Genomic DNA, 23406 nt, shown 5'->3' with positions numbered 1-23406 from the left:
TTATTTGAATGTGAAAGCAAGACAGATTACCCCTTGACTAACTGCTAGGTCTTAAGAAACAGTCTTTATATAAGGCTACATGTATGGGGTGTTTTCCCAGCTAAACCTCAGGTGATTTCCAAAGGACTGTAATGCCCTCCCAGTTAAATAGGGTGAATAATGTTTTGGAGTTTTTGTTTTATTTTAATAATGTATAAATGCATGTTAACTGCCTGTGAGTGGCACGACATCTCTGTATATCACACATCGAGGGCCTTTGAAACAGGAATTATGGATTTACCTAAATAAATTAGCTTCTTTATCATCGGGACATATTGTAAGTATTTAAAATATTACAATATATATACAGAAATATTAACATATAAAACCCTTACACACCTTCCAGTTTAATACTTAAAAAAGGGTGAAGACATTAAAACATTGCAAAACTGTTTTTAATCACCCTCTATTTCAGACAATCTACAACAGGAAACCATACATGATTGGACAACATCGTTCTCGACATATGACACGATATATCTGTGATATTTAATGGGAAAATCATAGACATATTCACATTGGAAAGAATTTTCCAACAGGAAGCATGTCAAAGGAAAGGAAAGTCAAAGAGAATGACTGTTTTAAGGTAAATATATATATTTTATATTGTAAATACTTATAGTAAATACAAGTCAACCACCTAAAGCTGTCATTTAACAAATATTAAAATAACAAAACAAAAAAGATCAGTATTATGGTACAAAAGCAACAGGCTGTGATGTATTGAGATGGAAATGGCTGCTGCATGTCTGGAGGTGAAGCATACAAGTTATTAGTAAAGTAAATGACTTTGTTACAATTACAACAAAAATTCTGGCTGTTCCTCAGACAAACCTTAGATTAAATACAGACAATAAAATTACAATCACATCATATCGGACAAACTACTCCTTCAAGACATTTACGTGTAATCTGCATGAATAAAACTAACTACAAATACAAGTGACTTTTCTTTAGGACATATGTGCAATATGTTTGTTTTAAGGGTTTAGTGTTGGCTTCAAAGTTGTTTTTCAAAGTTGTGCAAAATACTAGGGTATTTAAGGGAAACCCCATGGGTGGCTGCTATAAGAGAAAGTGCATAGAAAGAAAGCAAAAGTAATCTGCAGTGTGCTTATATATTTGGCAGCTGTAAAGCAGTGAGCATTGAAAGTCAAGTGTGCAAACTACTGACAAGACATGGACATTTTATCCAGCTTTTTCACTCCTCTGGTAAGTCACTCTAATTGAATCTTGAAAATTTGCAGTATTTGTACTGGATTTAACTATGGCAAAATGTGTAAACCAGCACTAAGAGTATGTAGTAGTATAACTAAAAGCATTATCAGATGTTTACATTTTACCTTTTTATTTTAAGATTTATTTTGGACCTCTAATTTGATAAGACAGTGTAGAGAGAACAGGAAGCAAAGTGGGAGAGAGGGGGGTGGAATTGAGAACGAGGCTATCAGCGCCGACAACATTTTACCTTTTACTTACATAATAAATCAAACTTAACACCTATATTAAAGGAACAAAAGTCATAACACTTTAGATGAAGGAATTCATATTAACTATTAGCCTATAACTAAGAGTTTTGCTCAATAAACTCCAAATAACTGCTTATTGATATTAATAAGGTAGTTGGTCATGCAGAATAAGGCATTAATATGTGCTTTTATAAGTACTAATAAACAGCCAATATGATAGTAACATGCATGCTACTAAGCAACTAGTGAATAGTATTGAAAATGACAATATGAAAACCATATTTTCACCATCTTCAAATTCACAGCAATTACAGTATAATAAGGAAAAATAAATACAGGTTGCATGCGCAAGTTGTGGGAATGTGTAATGAACGCTACTACAATTGGGGTTATTTGTTTATATAACTAAATTCTGTAACACCTTCAAAAGAGATAGCAAAGATGATCATAACCGATGTCCATATGCAGATTGATAACTAAAAGTTTTTATTTTTCTTCTTCTCACTAACATTTTGATATCAAAACTGAATAAAACGCCAAAAATGAAAACAACTGTGACTAGGTTAGCTGATTACCTTAGAAGTCCATAGATATCGGCTTAAGTGCATACTGCTGTTAATACTTTCTCCAATAAGATGTGATGAACCTGTTTTATACTATAGAACCTTTTTCATTCATACGAATATTACATTACAAATCTTTGACTGGTAATGTGCTTTTAAGGTGGAGAAGATCTGGTCGTGGTGGACAACACCTGCGAACAGTTCAGCAGCCGATCAGAATCAGACGGCGCCATCAGAGAGCTCAAATAAAAGTATGGTAAACATGCAGCTTAGCCAGTTCATCCACTTATAGCTCATTATGCTTAGTGCTTGTTTTGTTCATTCACAGTCAAATGTTTGGAGACACTTAACTGAATTTGTTCTCATTATCTTTTAATTTTGAATAGTGTGTGAAATCATACTATAATCTATTGCAGTTTGAAACTTTAATATAATATTGAAGGTAGTCAACATGGAGTTGTAATGTTAATACTCATGGTCTTATTGAGCACAAATCATCAGTGTATTTTAATACACATAAGTTTGGCTTTAATCAAAAAGCTCTTTTCAGATGACATCTCAGTCACAAATCCTCCTCAAACATCGGTGTCTGAGGTCCAGGAGGGGAGCGGTCCTGGACAAACCACTGTAAACTCATTTTCAGGACATTATGGTATGAAACGCCTACTTTATAACTGTAACCCTATAAAAGCAAATCCCAGTGGATAAAATCAGCTCAAGTTTTTGTGATCTTGACGTTATTTAATCATTGTTTTGCTCCGTTATTTCAGATCATCCACACATCGCGCCACAATACTCAAACTCATTCAGTGATCCAGATGAACCTGCCAAAGTGGACAAGTTCAACATCTTTGTGAAATGTGCTGGAAAGACCATGGAAAAGGACATGTTCCCACTGGAAAGCATCTCAGTTTTACTAAAGGAGGCGTGTGACTGGGCTGGGAAGAAACCAGAGAAAATGTCGCTGGTTTATGAAGGTAAACAAAGCATTCATTCATTGTTCTTGAGGTTGACCTGATGCACATGTCATTTGTAATGAGTCATGAAATGGATTAACATGGAAATATGAACCATAAAAGCAACAACTAACAACTTTCATGTAGTTCCATGAGTGAGCCTGCAAATCATTAATTTCTAACCTTATTTGTTATCAGGAAACCGTCTTGATGTGAACAAAACAGTGAGCCACTATGGACTACGAGGAGGAACCACCATACACTTGATTCATGCTTAGGAATCGTGTCTCAGGAAAAAGCTTATAAGTACACTACATAAACTCAACTGTATTATTATTATTATTGTTGTTCAGTGCTTTAAAGCAGTCTCATTTATTGTTAAAAACATTGCATTGCTGTGTACAGTCTTAAATACATTATAAAACAAAATTTAACTCATATTTACACTGTTACCTCTGTAATTTTATTTTAATGATATTTCTTATTTTATTTTAACATATGAAACATATTTTGAAAAAACTATGTAAACTAAAACTGACTTCACTCCAGACTGACTCACATATATGAGTTCCTTCCTGTTTTTATACAGTCTATGGTTCCTTCAGGCCTGACAGAACTGGGTTGTTAAAGGGTATTGTAGTCACATGTATTCTAAGTGTTTATTTGATTGTATTGATTGCATTGTACAGGCTGAAGGAAAAGTAAATTCACATCCGTAAAGTAGAACGCGAGAAGAAGGTTCAACACTTTTCAGCAATAAAAAAAACAATGAAGCACAATTGTTATTTTAGCTTATTAGTATGGTTGAACTGGATCATCAAAGGTCAGTAGCAAAGACATTGGTTAATAAAATGGGATTAGATACATTTGTGTTGTTTAACATATTTAATTCTTGAAGGTTTGCGTCATATTCTGAGTTTGTATTTCACTGTTTCAATTCATTTTGATGAATACTAACATTAATGTACATTCACATTTAGTCTAGAACTACAGTAACAGCACACAGTCACACAGTCAGTCAATAAATGGGGAAAAAGTAACTGGCGTTACTTGAAAAAAGGTAGTAACGCGTTACCCCCAACACTGGTAACACTCGAGCATTTCATTGGTTAAACAGATGGACAGGGACACGCCTCTTTCACAGAACTAGCAGACTAACTAGAGGGCATGTTGTTTATTTAGGATGTTATCATGACCGATAACCATTTTATTTAGGCTGTTATTGCTGTTTTTAATACCTGTTATGTTGTTCTCAGAAGGTTAATCAATCAAAACGGATTTGTTGTAATTTATCTGGAAAACGCGTATGCTTACTCGTATTAGATTTATATTCATGCAAAATAAAATAGGATACGACTAATTCATGATTCACTGGTGTAACCTGCAGAAAAGACCACCGAACGAAAGCGAGAATGAGAAAGCAATAAAAAAAACGCAGTTTTATTAATATGAACAATAAACTGATCAGAAATATGCAAAAAGAAAAAAGAAAGAAAGCGAGAATGAGTGAACGAATCATTTTGATGAACCGACTCAAATGACTCGAGTTACTGGGATGAATCAAAAGTCCCAAGCACGCACTCAAAAGTAAAAAAACATGCAGTGCAGCGACAGAAACCACGTGATTAACGCGGAAGTTGTAGCCCTTAAGTGAATGTGAAGTCGAGCAGAGCAGCGCCTGGCTCGTTCTGACTGCAGGTTTGGGTTTTGCGGTTCTAGTTCATCATCTTGGGAGGATCAACGCGCGATTCTAGATTGAAATCTACAACAGCAGAAGCTCATTATCAGTGAGAATAGGTGAGTATTTCAAGCCATTGCTTTTGAAAATAATCGATGTTACATAAGTTTGTGCACAAGGACTCGAGAAGATCCATGCATTCTGTCTCTCTTTTCGCCGGCTCTGCTTTAAACGCATTAGAAGTCGGATTTTCATTGTTTTAATGTCTATGGAATATGGATCTACAGTCGCTCAAGTCGAAAATCCCATAGAACAGTCTGCAGGCATTGCTTTCTCAACACCAGGCAGGATTTGAAGGCTTCATCCAGCTGAAAAGAGCTTTACAGGATGCATTTAAAATGAGAACACTTAATATCTGTCAATCCAGGTTAAGGCTCGTGCCTCTCCAAGTCACTTGCCTCAGGAAAATCACAGTGTACAATTAGTGAAGAATGCAAGACAACAAGCCACAGCAGATTCTTCAGGGGTTTCTGTTTTTTTTTCCCTCCAGGTTGCATGGTTTTCAGGATTAATATGCATGTTGAATATAGTTCTAAAGATGTTTTAAATTAACATAAATGTCCTTGTTTTATCTCCCTCTGTGCCATGTTAGTACAGACTGGAACTGGTTCATATCTGTTGCGCCACTTCGGTTGTCACTTCAGCCAAAGTGTGTGATGTAGAGATGGAGGGGAATCGGTGTAGTTTGACAGAGATTAGATTTCTGGTAATGTAGTGAAGAAATAAAGGGATTATTTATTACATGTGCATTATTTCTGCCCGTCTCACTCTGAATGTATTTAGTCATTTGTGGAATTAAATGGAACTGAGAAAGAGAATGAAAGTGGGTTTTTCAGGGCACACCCAACCACAGCTGCAAGGTTTTTACTGTAAAATTAACAGGAATATTTTTTACAACTGTCCTACCCACCCAGAGTCTTCACATCTTATGCTTCAGTTGCTCCTGCTGTAATGTATAATATTAAAGAAAATGGACTGCGTGTTTTTGTGCAACTTGGAATTTGCCACCACATTTAATGCACAAAATATTAGTTATAGCATTTGGTGCACAAAATATTAGTTATAGCATTTGGTGCACAAAATTAGTGCAAAGTTAGTAGTGCACACCAGTTGCATTTAGTGCACAAAAATGCATTTAGCGCACAAAAAAATGTTGTTGAATTTGGCACACAAAAATAGTAATATCATTTAGTGGGCAAATTAGTTATTGGTGCACACATTTAGTTTGGCAATTAGTGCATAAAATATAGTTATTGCATTTGGTGCACAAAAAATGACCTATAGTGAACACAATTTATCTATGAGTGTGCACCAATGCAATAACAGAATTTGTATATGTTCAGAAGAAAATGTGATTGTGTTTGGCTGTGCAAAACCCACTGCTATAGAGCCAGGGTGTTGCTAGGGTATTCTGAGTGGTTGCTAGGTGGTTTCTTGCTGTGCCAAATTAAAAGAGCCCTTCCACAAGTCTCCGTGATGGTTTTGCCTTTCTGTATGCAAATCTGACTGCTAAGAAAAGCAATACACATGACTTGATGCTTAACCCTAGCACGAGCAAAAGAAATAGTGATGCTCTTTTAGAAAGCACCACTTATGACTATTGTATATTCTGCACTTTCCTTATCTTTCATTATAGGGATAAACAGGCAGGGACTATCGTTCTCAAATGGCTACTATTGAGTGTTCTGTTGAAATCAGAATAGCAATGAGAATATTTTGCTTTTATGTTGCAGTGCTGAATGTCTGCTGTGATTATGATCTGAGCCGTCTGCCACTTAATTACGTCATCAAGCTTTCTCCTCGTCGATGTGCATATAACATCTGACACCCTGCTGTTGCAGTACATTTTTGATTTGACAGTAGAGTGGATGGGCTTTACTGAACAATACTAGACCGTATTGACTCTCTCTCTCTTGCAGTAGGTGCTGGTGATTAGGCTATAGTTCCATGTATGAATGTGTGTTTTTTAGCTCCCGAGTGAATTAGAAAGTCCCTCCATATTCGTTCATCCTAGTCTCAGCGCTTCTCTAATGAGTTGCAGAAAGATGAGATCAGATAAAAGTACAGAGGAAAAAGGGAGAGTGATAAAAATACAAAGACTGAAACTAAAAAATGCTGACTGTTCAAACAGCACCTGAAAGTTGGAAGTCATTAAGGGACATCCAAATCCTCTGAATGCATGGCATCCCGTCTAGTGAGATGCCTTCATGGGCGGTGTTTGAGGTCTGGATTTGAGCCCTGAGCGGTCTAATCTTGGGCTTAGTCTGGTCTCATGGGGTCTAGTATTGGTGGATCTCATTACTCAGTGTCCTGGTGTGGATCTGGGTCTCGGCTTATAGTCTATGACACTATTTCCAGTGTACTAAAACTGATAATGACCTCTAACACTTGCATTCATGTTATCTTCAGCATTATAGAAAATTAGCAGGAATCTCCCTGTATTGTGTATAAAACCTCAAGGCTTGTTCTAAAAATTTGTTTTAAAATCTGAAGCACAAAATATTAATTTTAGCATTTGGTGCACAAAAATTAATTATTGCTTTTCATTCACAAAAATAATTACTGCTTTTGGTGCACAAAAATAGTTATAGCATTTGGTGCACAACAGTTAGTTATTGCATTTGATGCACAAAAAATAGCTATTGCATTTAATGCACAAAACATTTATATTGCATTTAATGCACAAAAATAGTTATTTGGTGCACAAAAAATGGGTTGATGCATTTGGTGCACAAAAAAAATATTAATTGTACTAAAATTACATTTAGTGCACACATTTTTTGTTTAATCTGGAATAACACATGTTTATTGCATTTGTATGCATAGAGAGAAAGAGAACAAGATTTATTTTATTTATTAATTTATTTATTTTGAGGGGACATGTTGCAAAAGGTTAAATTTGACCATTTGTGTAAGACAAAATATCTTTCATTTGAAAGTTGCACTCATAATTCAACTTTTAATGCTTACTTTGCTTGTGTCTCCAGTGGTCTAGCCTGGGTTTTGCATTGGTCTGGGAAGGTCTCATCTTGACTTCAGCTTTGATGAAAGAAGTTACTTTGAAGTGGATGAAGAATCCTAAGAAGAACTCAGCGATGCTTTAATCCAGCTCTCTTTCACAGTGTTTTTTCTTCATAATTCTCTGCTCTATGGGGTGTCTGTCTTGTTGCATTATGGTCAGTACAGCAGGCTCTGTTCACTGTGTCATGGCAACATGCAGCAGGTTTAACAAAAACAATGAAAGCCTCTTAACTGTGTTAAAAGAGTATGATATTCTCCCTCTCTACATCATTATTTTTCTTTCTATATCCGCTCTCTCCGTATGTCTCACACTCTCAGCTTCTGTTTATTGATTCCTTTTTTGTGGTTCTCTTTCTGTTTCTCAGAGTTGTTTTGAGGTCAGATGATATCTACGATGAGACCATAACTGAAGTTTTTCTTGAGTTTGGTCCGGATTGTTGCCAGAATGGCCACTGCTAAGAAAGGTACGTCTCTCTCTTTTCCACCCTTCACAACAAAAGTTTATAATTTTGCTGGGGTTTTGGATGCATAATTGTCAAAATATGAACTGAGTGTTTCCTTTTTCTTTTTTTGTGTAAAGAAACATGCTTCCTTTGTATGTCACATACAATATATACTGTACTGTTGCAGAGTAATAGACATGAACATTATCATTAATAATTTGTGGTGCTTATATGGCAAATATCACTCTTACTACTATTGTTCTACTGACCTTACAGAAAATCATTCACACACATATATATATATATATATATATTTATTTATTTATTTATTTACCCCAAAAGAAGTAGGATTTTCAGTAAGATCAGTAAGATTTTTTTTGATGGAAATTATTGTTTTTATTCAGAAAGGATGCATTAAATTGATCAAAAGTGACCGGAAAGACATTTATAGCGTTTCCACAAACATATATGAAGCAGCACAACTGTTTTCAACATTGATAATAATCAGATATTTTTCTGAGCATCAGATCAGCATGTTAGAATGATTTTGTATATGTTCAATGTTACTGTTTTTAACTGTATTTTTTAATAATAAATGCACCATCGGTGAGCAGGAGAGACTTCAGAAAATCGTACCAACCCTAAACATAAAGAGCTGTTTTTAAAAAAAAAAAATAATCCCACCACCCTGATGTTGAACGTCAATCTGCTTATCATGAGTTTTGACAACCTGCTGCTTTTTCATTCTCAGGAATGAGACTTCGAGTGATTTTAATAAAGCTAAAACAATAATGAATTCTTGCTCAGTCGGTGGTGACTCAGCAGTTGCAAAACAAGTGGGCTGTTTCTAATTATCAGGAAATGTGCAAGAGCTTGTGTCTGTTTTCACATCTGTCTGAAAAGCCTTTCCAGAGCCGTCGGAAAAACTCCCAAAAGATAAAGTCTGTCTTCTTTCATTCCACTATTTATTGCGGTAATCAATCTGTCTCTAGCGACTCTAGTTATTGTCTGGAGGCACAAAGATGGCCTCCATTTAGTTTTTGTTTACGAATGCGATAAAGTTTCATTTTGGATGAAGGCAGAGAGTCTGTTGTCATGCTGCGTATTATTGCAACCGCTCCAGAACGGTTTCTTCAGCTGTGCAACATTCACAAAGCATCTTCCCATCACTGGCTTTGTCGTTGAATATTAAAGCATGAAAATGACCCCAGAACAGCTTTTTGGAAATGCTCCTTTCCATAGGCCAGTTCTCAGGGGCCAGATTTCTCGTTGTTGCCATGGTGACTGTGTGACGTTTTAGATGAGGTTCATAAAACGCGGTGCCTCTACAGCACCGCCGGGCATTCGTTTAATAGAGAGCCCGTCCATCTCTGGTCCCAGCCAGACTGCAGCATTTCTGATTGGTTTCAATCCTAGTCACTTATTGAAAATATTAATGACTCAATTTACTCCAAAACTTTGGATCATTCTGATGTTAGAGAAACACAGATTCTCAAAAAATAGATCTTAAATTAAAATCTTATATTAATCTTTTATTCTTTTTCAGGATAGCTTTTATTTGATTATATTTTGATATGTATGTTTATATATGCTGTTTTTAATATTCTATATTTAATATAGGGCTAAATAAGGATAATTGGACCATTTTTCCCAGTCATCTCAATGGCAAAAAGTGATCTTGTTTTTATTTTATTTTATTTCTTGCCATTTTTTTTTTTTTATATTCCTCTTTTCTGTGAAAGCAACTTGCTTGCTTTAAAATGAATAAAGCTGTTTATTATTCGTTATTAATAATAATAGCAATAATAATATAATTTAATGTGTTTTTCTAGCCTATTGGTTTATGTAGAGTTGCAAGGATGCTGGAGCCTTTATAATTATTATTTCCTTTTTTTGATCAGTTATATTATTTAGTTATGTTTTTATATTCTTGTTTTCTCTGTAAGCACACTGAGAAGCCTTCTTTAAAAACAAAGTTTTTATTATTATTATGCTTTTTGCCAAATAATCTGACACTGGTAAAACATTTAATACAATATTTTGTATTATTTATTATGTTGTTTTGACATTGCATATCAGGATAATCACTAGTGAAACGTCTATGGTCTTGTGGTGTCTTTTCGAGGGATTTCTCAGGTGTTTGGGGCTCAGACGAGTGTCATAAAAACCCAAAAGTCATGACCATAAATACATAAACTCTTCAGGTGATAAATAATCTGTTCAATGTTGTACTCATAGGTCATAAAATGTAGACTACATGTGTATCCAGTTTAATTCTAGATCTCCGCTCCAGGACAGAGAGTATTTTAACAGTGTACAGATGTCTCTGTGTTGGTCATCTGGACCATGAGACTCTGGTTGGCAGGTCTATCTGTCACGCTTGAGAGTGTTTATAGTGCTTGGCCGAACAGTTGGAGTCCCATAACCTCTGTGATGAGGCCAGTAATGTAGACACTCCTGCTACAAATGCCGTCCTGTCCCAGCTTACGTTACGTTATGTGTCATTTTATCTCTGTTAGCTGCAGGCAAACAGGGTCACCACTGACCATCCAGACTCATATCATTCTCATATGTGACCCTGGACCACAAAAGCAGTCTTAAGTCACTGGGGTATATTTGTAGCAATAGCCAACAATACATTGGATGGGTCAAAATGATACATTTTTATTTTATGGCAAAAATCATTAGGATATTATAATGTTCCATGAAGGTATTTGGTAAATTGCTTCCATAAATATATCACAACTTAATTTTTGATTAGTAATATGCATTGCTAAGAACTTCATTTGAACAACTCTAAAGGAGATTTTCTCAATATTTAGATTTTCTTGCACCCTCAGATTACAGATTTTCAAATAGTTGGATCTCGGCCAAATATTGTCCGATCCTAACAAACCATACATCAATGGAAATATGATTTATTCAGCTTTCAGATGATGTATACAACTCAATTTAGAAAAATTGACACTTAAGACTGATTTTGTGGTCTAGGGTCACATATCTGAAAAAACTATTCCTAAAATTGCATGTGCTAATCTAGTTTATGATTTACACTTGGCATTGCACAATGCAAAAATAGTTGGCTTTTATAATGCAATGCTCTTCATCTGTAGGACGCTTTAGATGAAGAATCTGCTAAATGAATAAATGCAATGTTTATTGAAGCTAGTTTTGAGTGTGACTATGAAATATCTTGGCAATACTCTCATCTTTTATTTTAACTCTTGTTCTTTTCACACAATGTTCTCTGAATTTCAAATGTCATTTATTTTTATTCATAGCGCAAGGATCTAAAGAGTCCCTGATGTAATCTGCAGTCTGTTGGTCTGTCGGTGGCCGCTCATTTCAAGCGATGGGTCCCCAGGGCCGACGCTGTGCCCTGGATTAGCAGACTTTATTTGACACGCGCAGTGCGATTGGCATGAGTGATAAGACTTTATAACTAATGTCTGTAATATCACAATCTTATTGTGGCTGCCATTGGCCGCTATTATTGTAGTTTATATTTTGCTTTAGTGATCTGAAACTCTCAACACACATCCTGCACTATTTGTGTCGGTGCAGTCATGTGGCTTTTTGGCACGCTGTTACATTACTATTTGAGTCATATCCAGATATTTGACTTTGAAGGGTGAAAAACCTGGAGCTCAAATGCCCTCCACTTGTATTAACAAAGCGTGAGCAATCAGCATGAGCATTTTCTTCAGAAATTGTAAAATCTTTGTGCTCATTTAAAGTAGAAGAAAAATTCACACAAATAGGGAAATTAATTGCAACATCTTATCTCCAAAATGCAATAAAAGCAGGTTTTTGATCAGACATGGAGGATTTTAGAGTGAAAATGAAGGACAAATCACCACACCTGATGTTCATTACAGTGGAGACAGGGCTCAGTTGGTCCAGATGTGAGTGTTTAGATACTGTTCAAATGTTCAGCAAAGATGCATTCAATTGATTAAATGTAACTGCAAAGACATGTTACAACAGATTTCCATTTCAAATAAATGCTGTTTGAACTTTGTATTCGTTACAAAGGTATCAAGGTTTTCACAAACATATGGAGCAGCACAACTGTTTTTCAGCATTGATAATAATGAGAAATGTTTCTTGGACAGCAAATTAGCATATTAGAATGATTTCTGAAGGATAATGTGATGCTGAAAATTCAGCTTTGATCACAGAAATAAATAAAATTTTACAGAGTATTCACACAGAAATCAGTTATTTGACATTGTAATAATATTTCACAATATTACTGTTTTTATTGTATTTTATCAAATAAATGCAGCCTTGGGGAGCAGAAGATACTTATTTCAAAAACATCCCCAAACTTTTGAAGGGTAGTGTATGTGCGTGAAAACTTAATATGTGGTTTCTCTAGCATAGACGTACCCTGATCCTGCACCACAAATGGATTTTAAATGAGGAATTAGCATTGATTGTGAGCTTTAGTTCAAGACGGGGTTTGATCTGTGTCTGACAATCACAGAAATGTACCCCTGAGGGCCTGATTACTCTCTTTATTAAATCTGACTGTTAACGAGAAGAGCCTGGAAGAACATTGATTTTTTTTTTTTAATATTTTTAGTGCCAGTGTGTTAATTAGCACTTCGAATGTGTTAATGTGTTGTAGGTGTTAATACAGCTTGCACAGTAAAAGCTGTACAATCTTTTAATAAATAATTCCACTTTTAAAAGGCTCCTATATTCCTGTTCCATTTTGTTGCGCTCTATTTAGCTGTTTTTGAATATATCTTACATAAACGTTCCCTAAATCCACATCAAGTGAACCTGATACAAGTTTTTCAGTCCCTTATAAATCCTGTGGGAATGAAAGACTGAGTCAAACTTGAAAACTATAAAAATAAAAACAGCCATATCAGTTTTGTTCGGCCCAAAACATGCTCTGCATTAGCCAAGCATTCATATCTGCATACTTGAGTCATAAGGTCATATCCTGTTGTCTGCATAGTTTTTTAATTATTTTTTTTAGATGCATTTTGATCCAAAGCGTAAATGGATTTATAAATGAAAATGCATTGACCCTCAGGCCACCCAAAATTTGTTTTGTCATCAGAACAGATTTGGAGAAATATAGCATTACATCACTGTCTCAGCAATGGACGCACTGCAGTGAATGGGTGCCGTCAGAATGAGAGTCCAAACAGCTGATAAAAACATCACAATAATCCACAAGTAACCACACCACTCCAGACCATCAGTTAACATCTTGTGAAGTACACGTGTGTTTGTAAGAACTAAATGCATCAAAACATTTTTAACTTCAAACCACCAGTTTCGGCTAAAATAGAGTCTATAATCCATAATTATGCTTCCTCCAGTGAAAAAGTCTCTCACATCAAAATGCACACACATATTTGTTTAGAGATATTTTGGTATGTTTTGGCTTGAAAATGGTGCTTGATCTGTGTAGATTTCTCTCCTGATTCAGATGAGATCACTTTTTCACTGGAGGAAGCAATATTATGGATAGACGACACGCATTTTAGCGGGAAACAACAGATTGAAATTAAAAACACCTTAATGATGGATTTAATTCTAACAAACACTCATCTTTTCACTTCACATGACACTAACTGATGGACTAGGGTCTTGTGGATTATTGTGATGTTTTTATCAGCTATTTGGACTTTCATACTGACGGCACCCATTCACTGCAGAGGATCCGATGGTGAGCAAGTGATGCAATGCTACATTTCTCCAAATCTGTTCTGACGAAGAAACAAACTCATCTTGGATGGACTGAGGGTCAATAAAGTTTTAGCAAATTTTCATTTTTGGTTAAACTATTCCTTTAAATTAAAAACAGATTTTTTTTTTTTAAAGCATGTAAGAACTTGAAAACATTGGGGTTATTGTACACACAAATTTAATTCCTACTGATCCAAGTGTTTTAAACTGATCTGGTTTTATATTCATTTACTTAAATGCAGTGTATGACTTTTAAATTGACGCTGGGAAATTCAATGCACAACCTGACTAATGTAAGCCCAATTTTGCTATAACTTTTTTACTGAAGAAATGAATAATCTCTGATATATTAGACTGAAGGTCTTTCAGAGTTTTCAGGCATCAGATGGCAAAATTGATTTGAATGATTTCAACTCAAAAAGCCTCTTGCAGAACATTATCATTCAGCGACTCACAATCTGGATGTCTGTAAACCTGCGGTCGGTGTGTAATTGGCGCTTTGCTTTTGTTCCTCCTGCAGCAGCGTCTAAGACGGGGGGCGTTCGCTTCGCTGAGGAACCCGCTGCGGCCGTCGCTCACTCTCATGTGCATTTTGACGAGAAACTGCACGACTCCGTCGTCATGGTGATACCCGAATCAAACAGGAACTTCCTGGTTAAGGTAAGAGCTAATTAAATAGCTGGGGTCATTCATTAGCTTCATTTGAAGGTTTTCAATCATGAATATGAGTTCATATTACAGGAAGAACATTGATTTTATTTCTCAGATCACATCAATTCTTCAGCTTCTTTCCTTTGGTCAGCATGTTCTACTCGACTTCTAGCTTTGTTATTATGTGAAAAGACAGTGACAGAACTCATGCCAGGAGCCGCTCCAGCTGTATCTGGGATTTGAAGAGGAAAAACAGGATCAGGAAATGACACAAGCCAGATTTGAACTGCATCACCTACATATGAGCAGCACAGGTCAATATGTCAGAGCATGATTAATTGGTCCCTAATTTTTGGTGCAGTGCATTGCCATCATGCTTTTTATTATTGGGTCTCACTAAGGCAAGCTGTTTGAACAATTTCACCCTAATTTTAAGTATTAGTAACTGCAGTGCAACTCATTTTGTAATGTGGGACGCTAAATGATATCTCAAAACATGCAGCTTGCTCGAGAGGTGCGCTGTCTCTTTTCCAATTGACCTATCGGTAAGCCCACATCCTTAGTTACTGTTGCTCCGTCGGACAAACAAACGGAGTTGCTCACTGTCTTACAATGACAGCTGCAGTGTGAAAACCTTGTCCAACACTGTTCATGAATCGCAGGGTATGATTAAATTAATGTACATTTAAGCAGTTTAATATGGAGAGACACTGAAATGTAGACCTTCATCCGCTATTTAGGTTTTTATATTAGCATGGACTCACTAACTTTAACATTAGCTAGTTTTAGCCAGAGATACCTTGCTAAAGCACAAGATAACATTAACGTTCTGCTTGAGCAGATGAAAATTGTAACTTAATGAGTGTATGACAACCAGAAAATTAACATTTTTGTCTTCATTTGTATTGGGGTTGAATACTTAGGGACATTTTGCTCTGTTTTGTTTGGATTCAGGAAATGTAACAAAATAAACTATATTGCGCATCCTCTCTGGATACCTGGAATCAGTGTTACAAGTACCCCAGGAACATCGTTTTTCCATTTTTGAAGCAAAAACCCCATAAAACCGATGCGAGCTTCGGATCTTCCAGTGTTTCACTATGGTGCTGAAACCGAAAGATGTCCGAGTTCCGCTCCCCGTGCAACTGATACTCGACTGCCATTGGCTAATCTGCGTTCGAGGGGAGGGGCTTACCGATAGGTCAATTGATCAGGCTTAGTTTTTTTAGAACACCTTGCAGAGATGGAAGAGTGGATGGAACAATGGATAGAACAAATGATGGATGGATGGAATGAACAAAAGACGGATCGATGATGTGACGAACAAAAAATTGATGGATAGATGGATAGAATGATGGGTGGAATGAAGGATGGATGAATGGATGGATAGAGAAAACAATGGATGGATGGAGTGAACAAAAGACAGATCGATGGATGTGATGAACAAACAATTGATGGATGGAACGATGCATAGAACAATGGATGCACAGAAAGAATGATAGATGGAGAAATGTATAGAATGATGACAGAACAAAGGATGATGGAAAGCATGTTGGATGGATGGTTCAAACTGGATGGAACGAACGAATGATGGATGGATGGATGGATGGATGGATGGGATGAACATATGACTGGTGGATGGATGGATGCTTCAATAACACAATAAAAGATGACCGTCATACAGAAAATAGTCAAATAAATTAAATCAACAACTTAAACCATAAAACCGATAGATGGATGGCTGCATAGATCAATAGGGGGAAAAATAAAAATAATTAATTAAAAGAATTATAGCGCATTGCATAATCTAAGCATTATGCTTTAAGCTTCCAAATATAAATCTTATAATAAAGTCATTTAAAGTAAAATTTATGTACTATGTATTTAGTTATTTTTCTTTTTTTAAATTTAGTATTTTCTGATTTGCTTCTTAAATGTTATTGCTTGTAGCGGAGCGTTTTTTATGTTTTTCATTAAAAAAGGAATGTGTATTATGAAAGTAAACGGGGTCTATTTTGATATCATGTCAATTCTTAACATGTTTTTAATAGTTTACTGAAGCTCCACAAGTTGCTGCTTGTTGCGAGAACAGTGACTTTTTGAGCATGTTTGATTACGCAGACTCTGTGTTTGCGATCCTCCTACTTCCAAATATCTAAGAGACAAGATACACAATCATGCTTGCGTTTACTCTGCAGCGGGTGTCATATTCTCTGACTCTTTTCATTGCAGATGTCTCTCCCAAACCCGTGTTGCTATGGAGACAAGCTGCAGCGGCGTCGAGCAGTATATAAACACCTGTACCTCTGGACTGTGTCTGTTCTGTTTGATTGCGCTTTTGATGAGGGCTCTGGTCAGATTAAGATGTTATTTGATTCTGTCATCCTTCACTGAGACCCAGATGCAGTTTGACAGTTTCCTGGCATGAGTTCTGTTACTGTTTTTCTCACTTTCCCAGTTCCCATTGTTTTCATTTCAAAATATCACCCTGATTTCCTTTCTATGTTTAGTAAGATTATATCTGACAGATTTTGTTTAGGGCTGTGAAGCAGTTTCATCGAGTTACATCATATAATGGATTATAGAACATGTCTTTCATGCTCCTAAAATTCTCATTGATTTACATTACAAGCTATCAGGGTTTCATCTTATATTAGCATCTGCACCGCATTGCATATTTTTGCTCCGTTTGGGCCTCTGGATAGATTTTCTCTAAAGGTTCAACTGCTCTATTTATAAAAAAAAAAAAAAAAAGATTTCATTTTATTTCATTTGTCAGGCTTTAGAGGGTTAATAAGCCAACTATGATTGTATAAATTATTGTTTGGCTCTAAATTCATTGATTTAAGTTGACTATGATTTCATCATTGGTCAGTCAAGACTGATTTTATTAATGAAATCAGCTAACCATGATGTCATAACTGAACTATGAGTCAACTAGGGATTCATAAGTAAACTGTAATTCATACGATGATTTCATCTCAGATAATATTTAATTAAAATTGACATCACAGTAAACATGATCTCAGATCAAGTGCAAACAACATATTGACTGTCTCATATCACCACAGACCCGCTGACACCCAACCATAACCTCTCTGCTTCTCTCCGTCTCAGGTGGGCTTCCTGAAAACACAACACCGATATGAGATCGTGTTCACACTGCCGGAGATGCCAGAGCTCGGGAAAGACGTGTGTCCAGTCCCCATCCCCAATCCACACCTCCGTATCACTAACATAACGCCGTCCTCAGACGGTACGTCCCATCACTCGAGGTTCAGCCCTCTGTTGTGTGACTTATTGCAGTGATTCCCAAACGTTTTGACCTTTGACCTACAATATTTCCTTTCCCATTTTTAAGTTTGCCTTGACTGTTCAAATCCTTTAGGCCAGTGCTTCCCAAACCTGTCCCGGAGGACCCCCTGCCCTGCACATTTTATATGTCTCCCTAATCAGACACACCCAATATAGTTCTTGCAGTCTCTACTAACGAGCTGATGAGTGGAATCAGGGGTGTTAGATAAGGGAGCTATACGAAAGGTGCAGGGCAGGGGGGCCTCCAGGACAGGTTTAGGAAGCACTGCTTTAGGCATATTGAGACCTTATCTTTGCTACTATAGCATACTATTATAAAAATGAGTTGATGTTTATTCTAGCGATGATGCAGTCTTAAAAACGAAGGTTTATTATTGGTATTGATGGTTCCATGAACATCCATAGAAACTTTCCATTCCACAAAAGGTTCTTTATAATGGTAATAAAATTCTTTAGATGATTTTAAATGACAAAAATTGTTTTTTCTTGTGGAACGGAAAATGGTTCTTCTGTGGTGTCGTTGCGAAAAACCCCTTTTTAGAAACTTTCTTTATAAGAGACTTTTACAATGGCATTCGCACATACAGATCGCAAATATGGCCGAGCCTCACGTGCTCCTACAGCATATTCCAGTGAATGGCCCTCACAACCGGTTTCCACCAGTTATTTCTATGAGTTTATTTAATGTGAAAAAAAAAATGAACGCGTGCTCTGATCACCGGTTTACAAAAGCTTCTTCAACGTGCGTGAATCAGCACACAGTGCTACTGAATACGCTAATCACTGAAAGTTTCGAATGCTGTGGCTCCGCAGACGAAAAACACTCTTTACTCTAAAACTGATGCTCATTTTAGAGTACTGGCGTGATCAATTAAACTAATAGATACATAGGCTATGGTATGTAATTAGAGGCATTAAAATAACAGAGGATTTATGGTTTATTTAACGTGCAGCTGAGTAGCTTATGAGACATATAGGCCCGGTTTCACAGACTGGGCTTAGACTAAGCCAGGATTAGGCCATGGTTCAATTAGGACATTTAAGTAACTTTTCAAAAAACGCAGCGGTCATGCCCAGACTCTGAGACGCGAACGAAAGATCAACGATATTCATCTAGCGCAAATTTACGTTGAAAAAGAAAGGAAAGCAGCGCAGTAGAATGCAGAAAGTGTTCTTTGTGAACGGCCGCTAAACTATTGGTAGCCTACCCCTGCTAAAAAAACAAAACAATAGAAGCCCAATAGAAACCATCACAGAAATTCCAATGGTTTCCATTAAAATGCCATTATAAACCATTAGCTTTTTCCAGTAAAACCATTACAAAATTCCTTTTTGTAATGTGTTTTGGGCATTTTTCCAATAGGATTTAACATCCCACCAATAGAATCCATCACAAGCCTGTAGACACCATTATAGTTTCCATTAAAACCAATACAATTCCCACCATAACCATTAAATCCATTACATTTTCTGTTGTGTTTTGGGCAGGGTTCTATTGGGGGTTTTTTTAGCAGGGACTACTTTGACATCCTGAATTATTTAAATACTGTGTTTACATACTTTGTGTCTCCCAATATATCAACTTCTGGCTCAGTAGCGTTAGTTTGGAGTTCGGATAAATATAGGTATCAAACAGGAGATGTGCCCATGAATGGATACACGTCTAGCTGAACTCAAGAGTGTGAGTCCATTCCTAAACTGGTGTGACCTACAGCCTGTTAGATAAAGACTTCTTTTTTGCATAATGGCTATAGATGATGGTATAAAATACATTTTGTTGTTGACTCTGTGTCTGTCTTCAGGAGGTCTGAGGGTGACATGTGAATATATGGCCCATCAGGAGGGAGTGATGTGCGAGGAGGTGCAGATTCTTAGTGAGCGCAAAGAGGACGCAAGTGTGAAGGTTAAAGTTCATGCTCGTGTCATGGGTAAGTAACAGCATGTTTATCATTATCCTGGCAGTTTCTGAGACATTTTGGGGGCAATGTTTAAGGCACACTCTTAAATGATATGCTGAATTAAGGAGATCAGATGTGAGGTTATGTACTGCCCTCCACTGGCGTTCTTATGTAAAAACTGATTAAAGTAATATTTCAGGCAAGCTCATCTGCAGCACGTGGCATAATGTTCATCCCTGCAAATATAACTTCAACTTGTCCCTTGTTTCTTTTCAGTCCCACTGTATAAGTATCTCCCCGTAACCCAGATGTTTGCCATTTTTAAAGAAAAGGAAGAAAAGAGAAAATATTTTGTGGTTAAAAGAATAGTTCACTCAAACATGAAAATGTGCTAAAAATGTACCCCCTCTCAGGCCATCCAAGATGTAGATGAGTTTGTTTCTATGTCCGATTTGGAGAAGTGTAGCATTACATACCATCAGCAATGGATGCTCTGCAGTGAATGGGTGCCGTCAGAATGAGAGTCCAAACAGCTGATAAAAACATCATGATAATCCACAAGTAATCCACACCACTCCAGACCATCAGTTAATGTCTTGTGACGCGAAAATTTGCATTTTTGTAAGAGCAAAATCCATCATTAAGATGTTTTTAACTTTAAACAATTGCTTCTGGCTAAATATGAGTCTTCTGTGTATAATATTGCTTTCTACAGTGAGTTATCTTGTCTGTATCGGGAGAGAAATAGTCACAGATCAAGCACCATTTACATTTGAAAACTGTCCAAAATGGTTCTAAACAAATATTTCGGCGGATTTTGACTTTTTTTTTTTTTTTTTATGGTTTACATATAAAAACGCCTTGATGTGTTTGTGTAAGAAACAAATCCAGCTTTTCGATTCATAAGATGTTGACTAATGGACTGGAGTGGTGTGGATCCATTCACTGCAGAGGATCTATTGGTGAGCAAGTGATGCATGCTACATTTCTCCAAATCTGTTTCCGATAAGAAACAAACTGATCTTGGATGGTTTGAGGGAAATTTTCATTTTTGGGTAAAGTATTCTTTTAAAGCGGCGTGTTTTGTGTACTGATGATGCTGTGCTGTCCAGTCTATATAGAGTTTAACTTGTAGAGTCCTGTAAATGACTCTTCTCCTCTGTCAGACCGTCATCACGGGACTCCCATGCTGCTGGAAGGCGTGCGCTGCATAGGAGCAGAACTCGAGTACGACTCCGAGCAAAGCGACTGGCAAGGCTTCGACTAAATGCCTGAACCTCACAGACTTCCCAATCAGTGCCACATGTCTCGTGTCGGCAGCGACAGAATATTCCAGATTCTGGAATTCTGTTGTCAGTGTCTCTGCTCGCAGTGTTTGGAAACAAACTGTGGTCACTAGCTTGTTTGTACTGTTGCAATGGAATGCAGGAATGATCTGTCGTTTACTGTAGTTCTCTGTGATTTGTCGTTTTTCAGGTTTGGATAAAAAAACAACAATCAAATAGTGTATGTTTGCTCTAACTGAATTCCAGTGTTATGACTGAATGTTTCTTTTAGATAAAACAAATATAATATGCTCCTATATCTGTGTTTCTGAACTTTCTTGCTCCAATCTGATGTGATTCTAAGGTTTTTAAACTAATTCTTGTGCTCACTGTGAATCAGCCTCTTATGTGTACCAGTAGGAGGCACTGCTGACCACAAAATCAATCTTACATGTTTCACCATGAACATTGTTGGCATCTTGGCTTTAAAGTTTGAATGTTTTGATTCATCCACTGAAATGAATTTGATTAGTAATTTACTCAAAATCATTTTAGATCCAGCAAATGTTGGAGATTTTGTCTGCCCTGGGAGATTTTTTTTAACGAGATCATCACTTTAAGGGCTGTTCAGTCATCCTTTGTGTGTAACATTGGTGTGTTTTGTCGAGCCAAAGTGCCTGAAATCATATACCTTGTTAGTTTATTTGACTGATGCCAGCATATAAATCGAGCCATTACATGTTGAATGTTGGCAGCCTTATTCCAGCATAGTATTGCATGTCTGTTCTTAACTCCATGCAACTTGCTTTTATGAGTTCTCTGGATCGCTTTAAAATTTCATGTCTTTTCAAATAGAAATTCAAAATAATTTTTCCCAGAGCAAATAATGTTGACTGTTTCTGTCTCTTACTGTAATTTTTTTTACTCTCAAGCAAATTAAATTCACTTGTTGATTCAAAATGCTTTTATAATAATTTGTGTCATAAAGCAATTGTGAATCATTGCATTGAACAGCCACTAGTGGTCAGTGTACTCTAAAATAATGAACCTATTTACAGTTTCAGCAACATAAAGGGATGGATTTCTGGTTGCTGTATTGGTAATTGATGAATGTACAATAAAACCACGAATTTGATCATGCGTGATAATCAAGTAAATTGTGAATATAAAATACAGGTGTCTGCAAAAGATTTAATTCTAAAGAGGTGAAATATAGAAAAACTTTTCCTTGTGATTGTGATCTGACGGGGAATTTCACTTGATTATAAAATATCAAAATCTTACGTGATTTCTAAAGAAACTTTCAAATCATTCTGAAATGTAGCATCATGCATTTATATGAAATGAAACATGTAAATGCATCATGCATTCTTCATATCTCGCGGGTAGTTTTAGGGTGGTTTAATTTTTCTGTAACCAACACAAAATTTATTTAAGGTTACTGCCTTTCTAGAGTGGGTTGTGGTCATTTTTCTATTTCTTTTAATCATGCTATGCAAATCTGACACCCTGATATTCAAGGAAAATGAACGTGGTCTATCTGCATAAAGATTGTATTGTCTCGTGTTCTAACTCATTTCCACTTGTTTAATGATAAAGTGCGCTCCATATTTTATAGCACGTCACGGTTTGTGTTTAGTGTGTCAGTCATTCATTCATTCATTATCAGGATCTCCTCCTCCAGGCAGAGTATTGTCTCTATGCCTGAGTGTCACTACATTTGAATGTCTCTGCGACATCTGACACTGATGTACTGAAGCAGAAAACTGCTCAAAGCCAAATGAACACTCCTATAATTTTGGTTTTATGAAGATGTGGCAGCTTCCTCATGACAATGCCAGATCTTCACAGATGGTGAGAGCATGCGATGCAGCTGCTCTACAGCTGGTTTGACTGAACACAATAAAAACTATTACACAAGTTTCCATTAATAAATTGTACGGAAAAAAAAAGTGATTTACAAAAAACTGGCAGTAACAAATAACTGTCCATTACATTATTAACTTGCTATTCTTGGTTCACAAAAAAATTCACAAACTCGCATCGATAGGCCTATTGTACACGTGATTGTGAAATATTAGTTAGGCCTGCTATTAGTTTAGCCTATTATTTCGATAAAATGCGTTCATTTCTGTCTTTGATACTGAGTCTGTTCACATAGTTAAATTGTTGCGAGTTTATTGCAGTTTCCGTGTTTTAATGTAAAGTCGTTCCGGTTTAAAGGTTTTCGTAGTTGCATTATTGGAAGATCACATTTTTAAATAGCCTATCGTTCACGGTTGCTTCTGTCTCATCAGCTAATAAGGAAAAATGTAATTGAATAATATTGACATTGA

General features: G+C 36.4%; 2 protein-coding genes across 4 annotated transcripts; both read left to right on the top strand.

Moving 5' to 3' along the window:
- The first annotated feature begins 175 nt into the window (after positions 1-175).
- Positions 176-4503, top strand: LOC306884360 (uncharacterized protein). 2 transcript variants are annotated; one of them, XM_079440151.1, is made up of 7 exons: positions 176-316; positions 455-625; positions 1169-1251; positions 2232-2322; positions 2622-2723; positions 2842-3048; positions 3226-4503. In XM_079440151.1, the coding sequence occupies exons 3-7, from the start codon at positions 1219-1221 to the stop codon at positions 3303-3305; spliced, it is 513 nt and encodes a 170-aa protein (XP_079296277.1). In that variant the 5' UTR covers positions 176-316; positions 455-625; positions 1169-1218; the 3' UTR covers positions 3306-4503. The 2 variants fall into 2 exon arrangements, with proteins under 2 accessions (XP_079296277.1, XP_079296278.1); XM_079440152.1 differs by lacking the exons at positions 176-316; positions 455-625 and having other exon boundaries at positions 1136-1251.
- Positions 4167-22209, top strand: LOC306884347 (adipose-secreted signaling protein-like). Of its 2 annotated transcripts, XM_079440132.1 has the most exons (7): positions 4640-4824; positions 7753-7941; positions 8152-8250; positions 14462-14601; positions 17710-17848; positions 19710-19835; positions 20972-22204. In XM_079440132.1, the coding sequence occupies exons 3-7, from the start codon at positions 8232-8234 to the stop codon at positions 21070-21072; spliced, it is 525 nt and encodes a 174-aa protein (XP_079296258.1). In that variant the 5' UTR covers positions 4640-4824; positions 7753-7941; positions 8152-8231; the 3' UTR covers positions 21073-22204. The 2 variants fall into 2 exon arrangements, with proteins under 2 accessions (XP_079296257.1, XP_079296258.1); XM_079440131.1 differs by lacking the exon at positions 7753-7941 and having other exon boundaries at positions 4167-4824; positions 20972-22209.
- Positions 22210-23406: the final 1197 nt, after the last annotated feature.

This window comes from Barbus barbus (genome assembly GCF_936440315.1).
Source record: "Barbus barbus genome assembly, chromosome: 2".
In the NCBI taxonomy this organism is placed as follows: Eukaryota; Metazoa; Chordata; class Actinopteri; order Cypriniformes; family Cyprinidae; genus Barbus; species Barbus barbus.
Note: the sequence above shows the minus strand (reverse complement) of the source record. Positions and strands in the feature narration are given on the sequence as shown.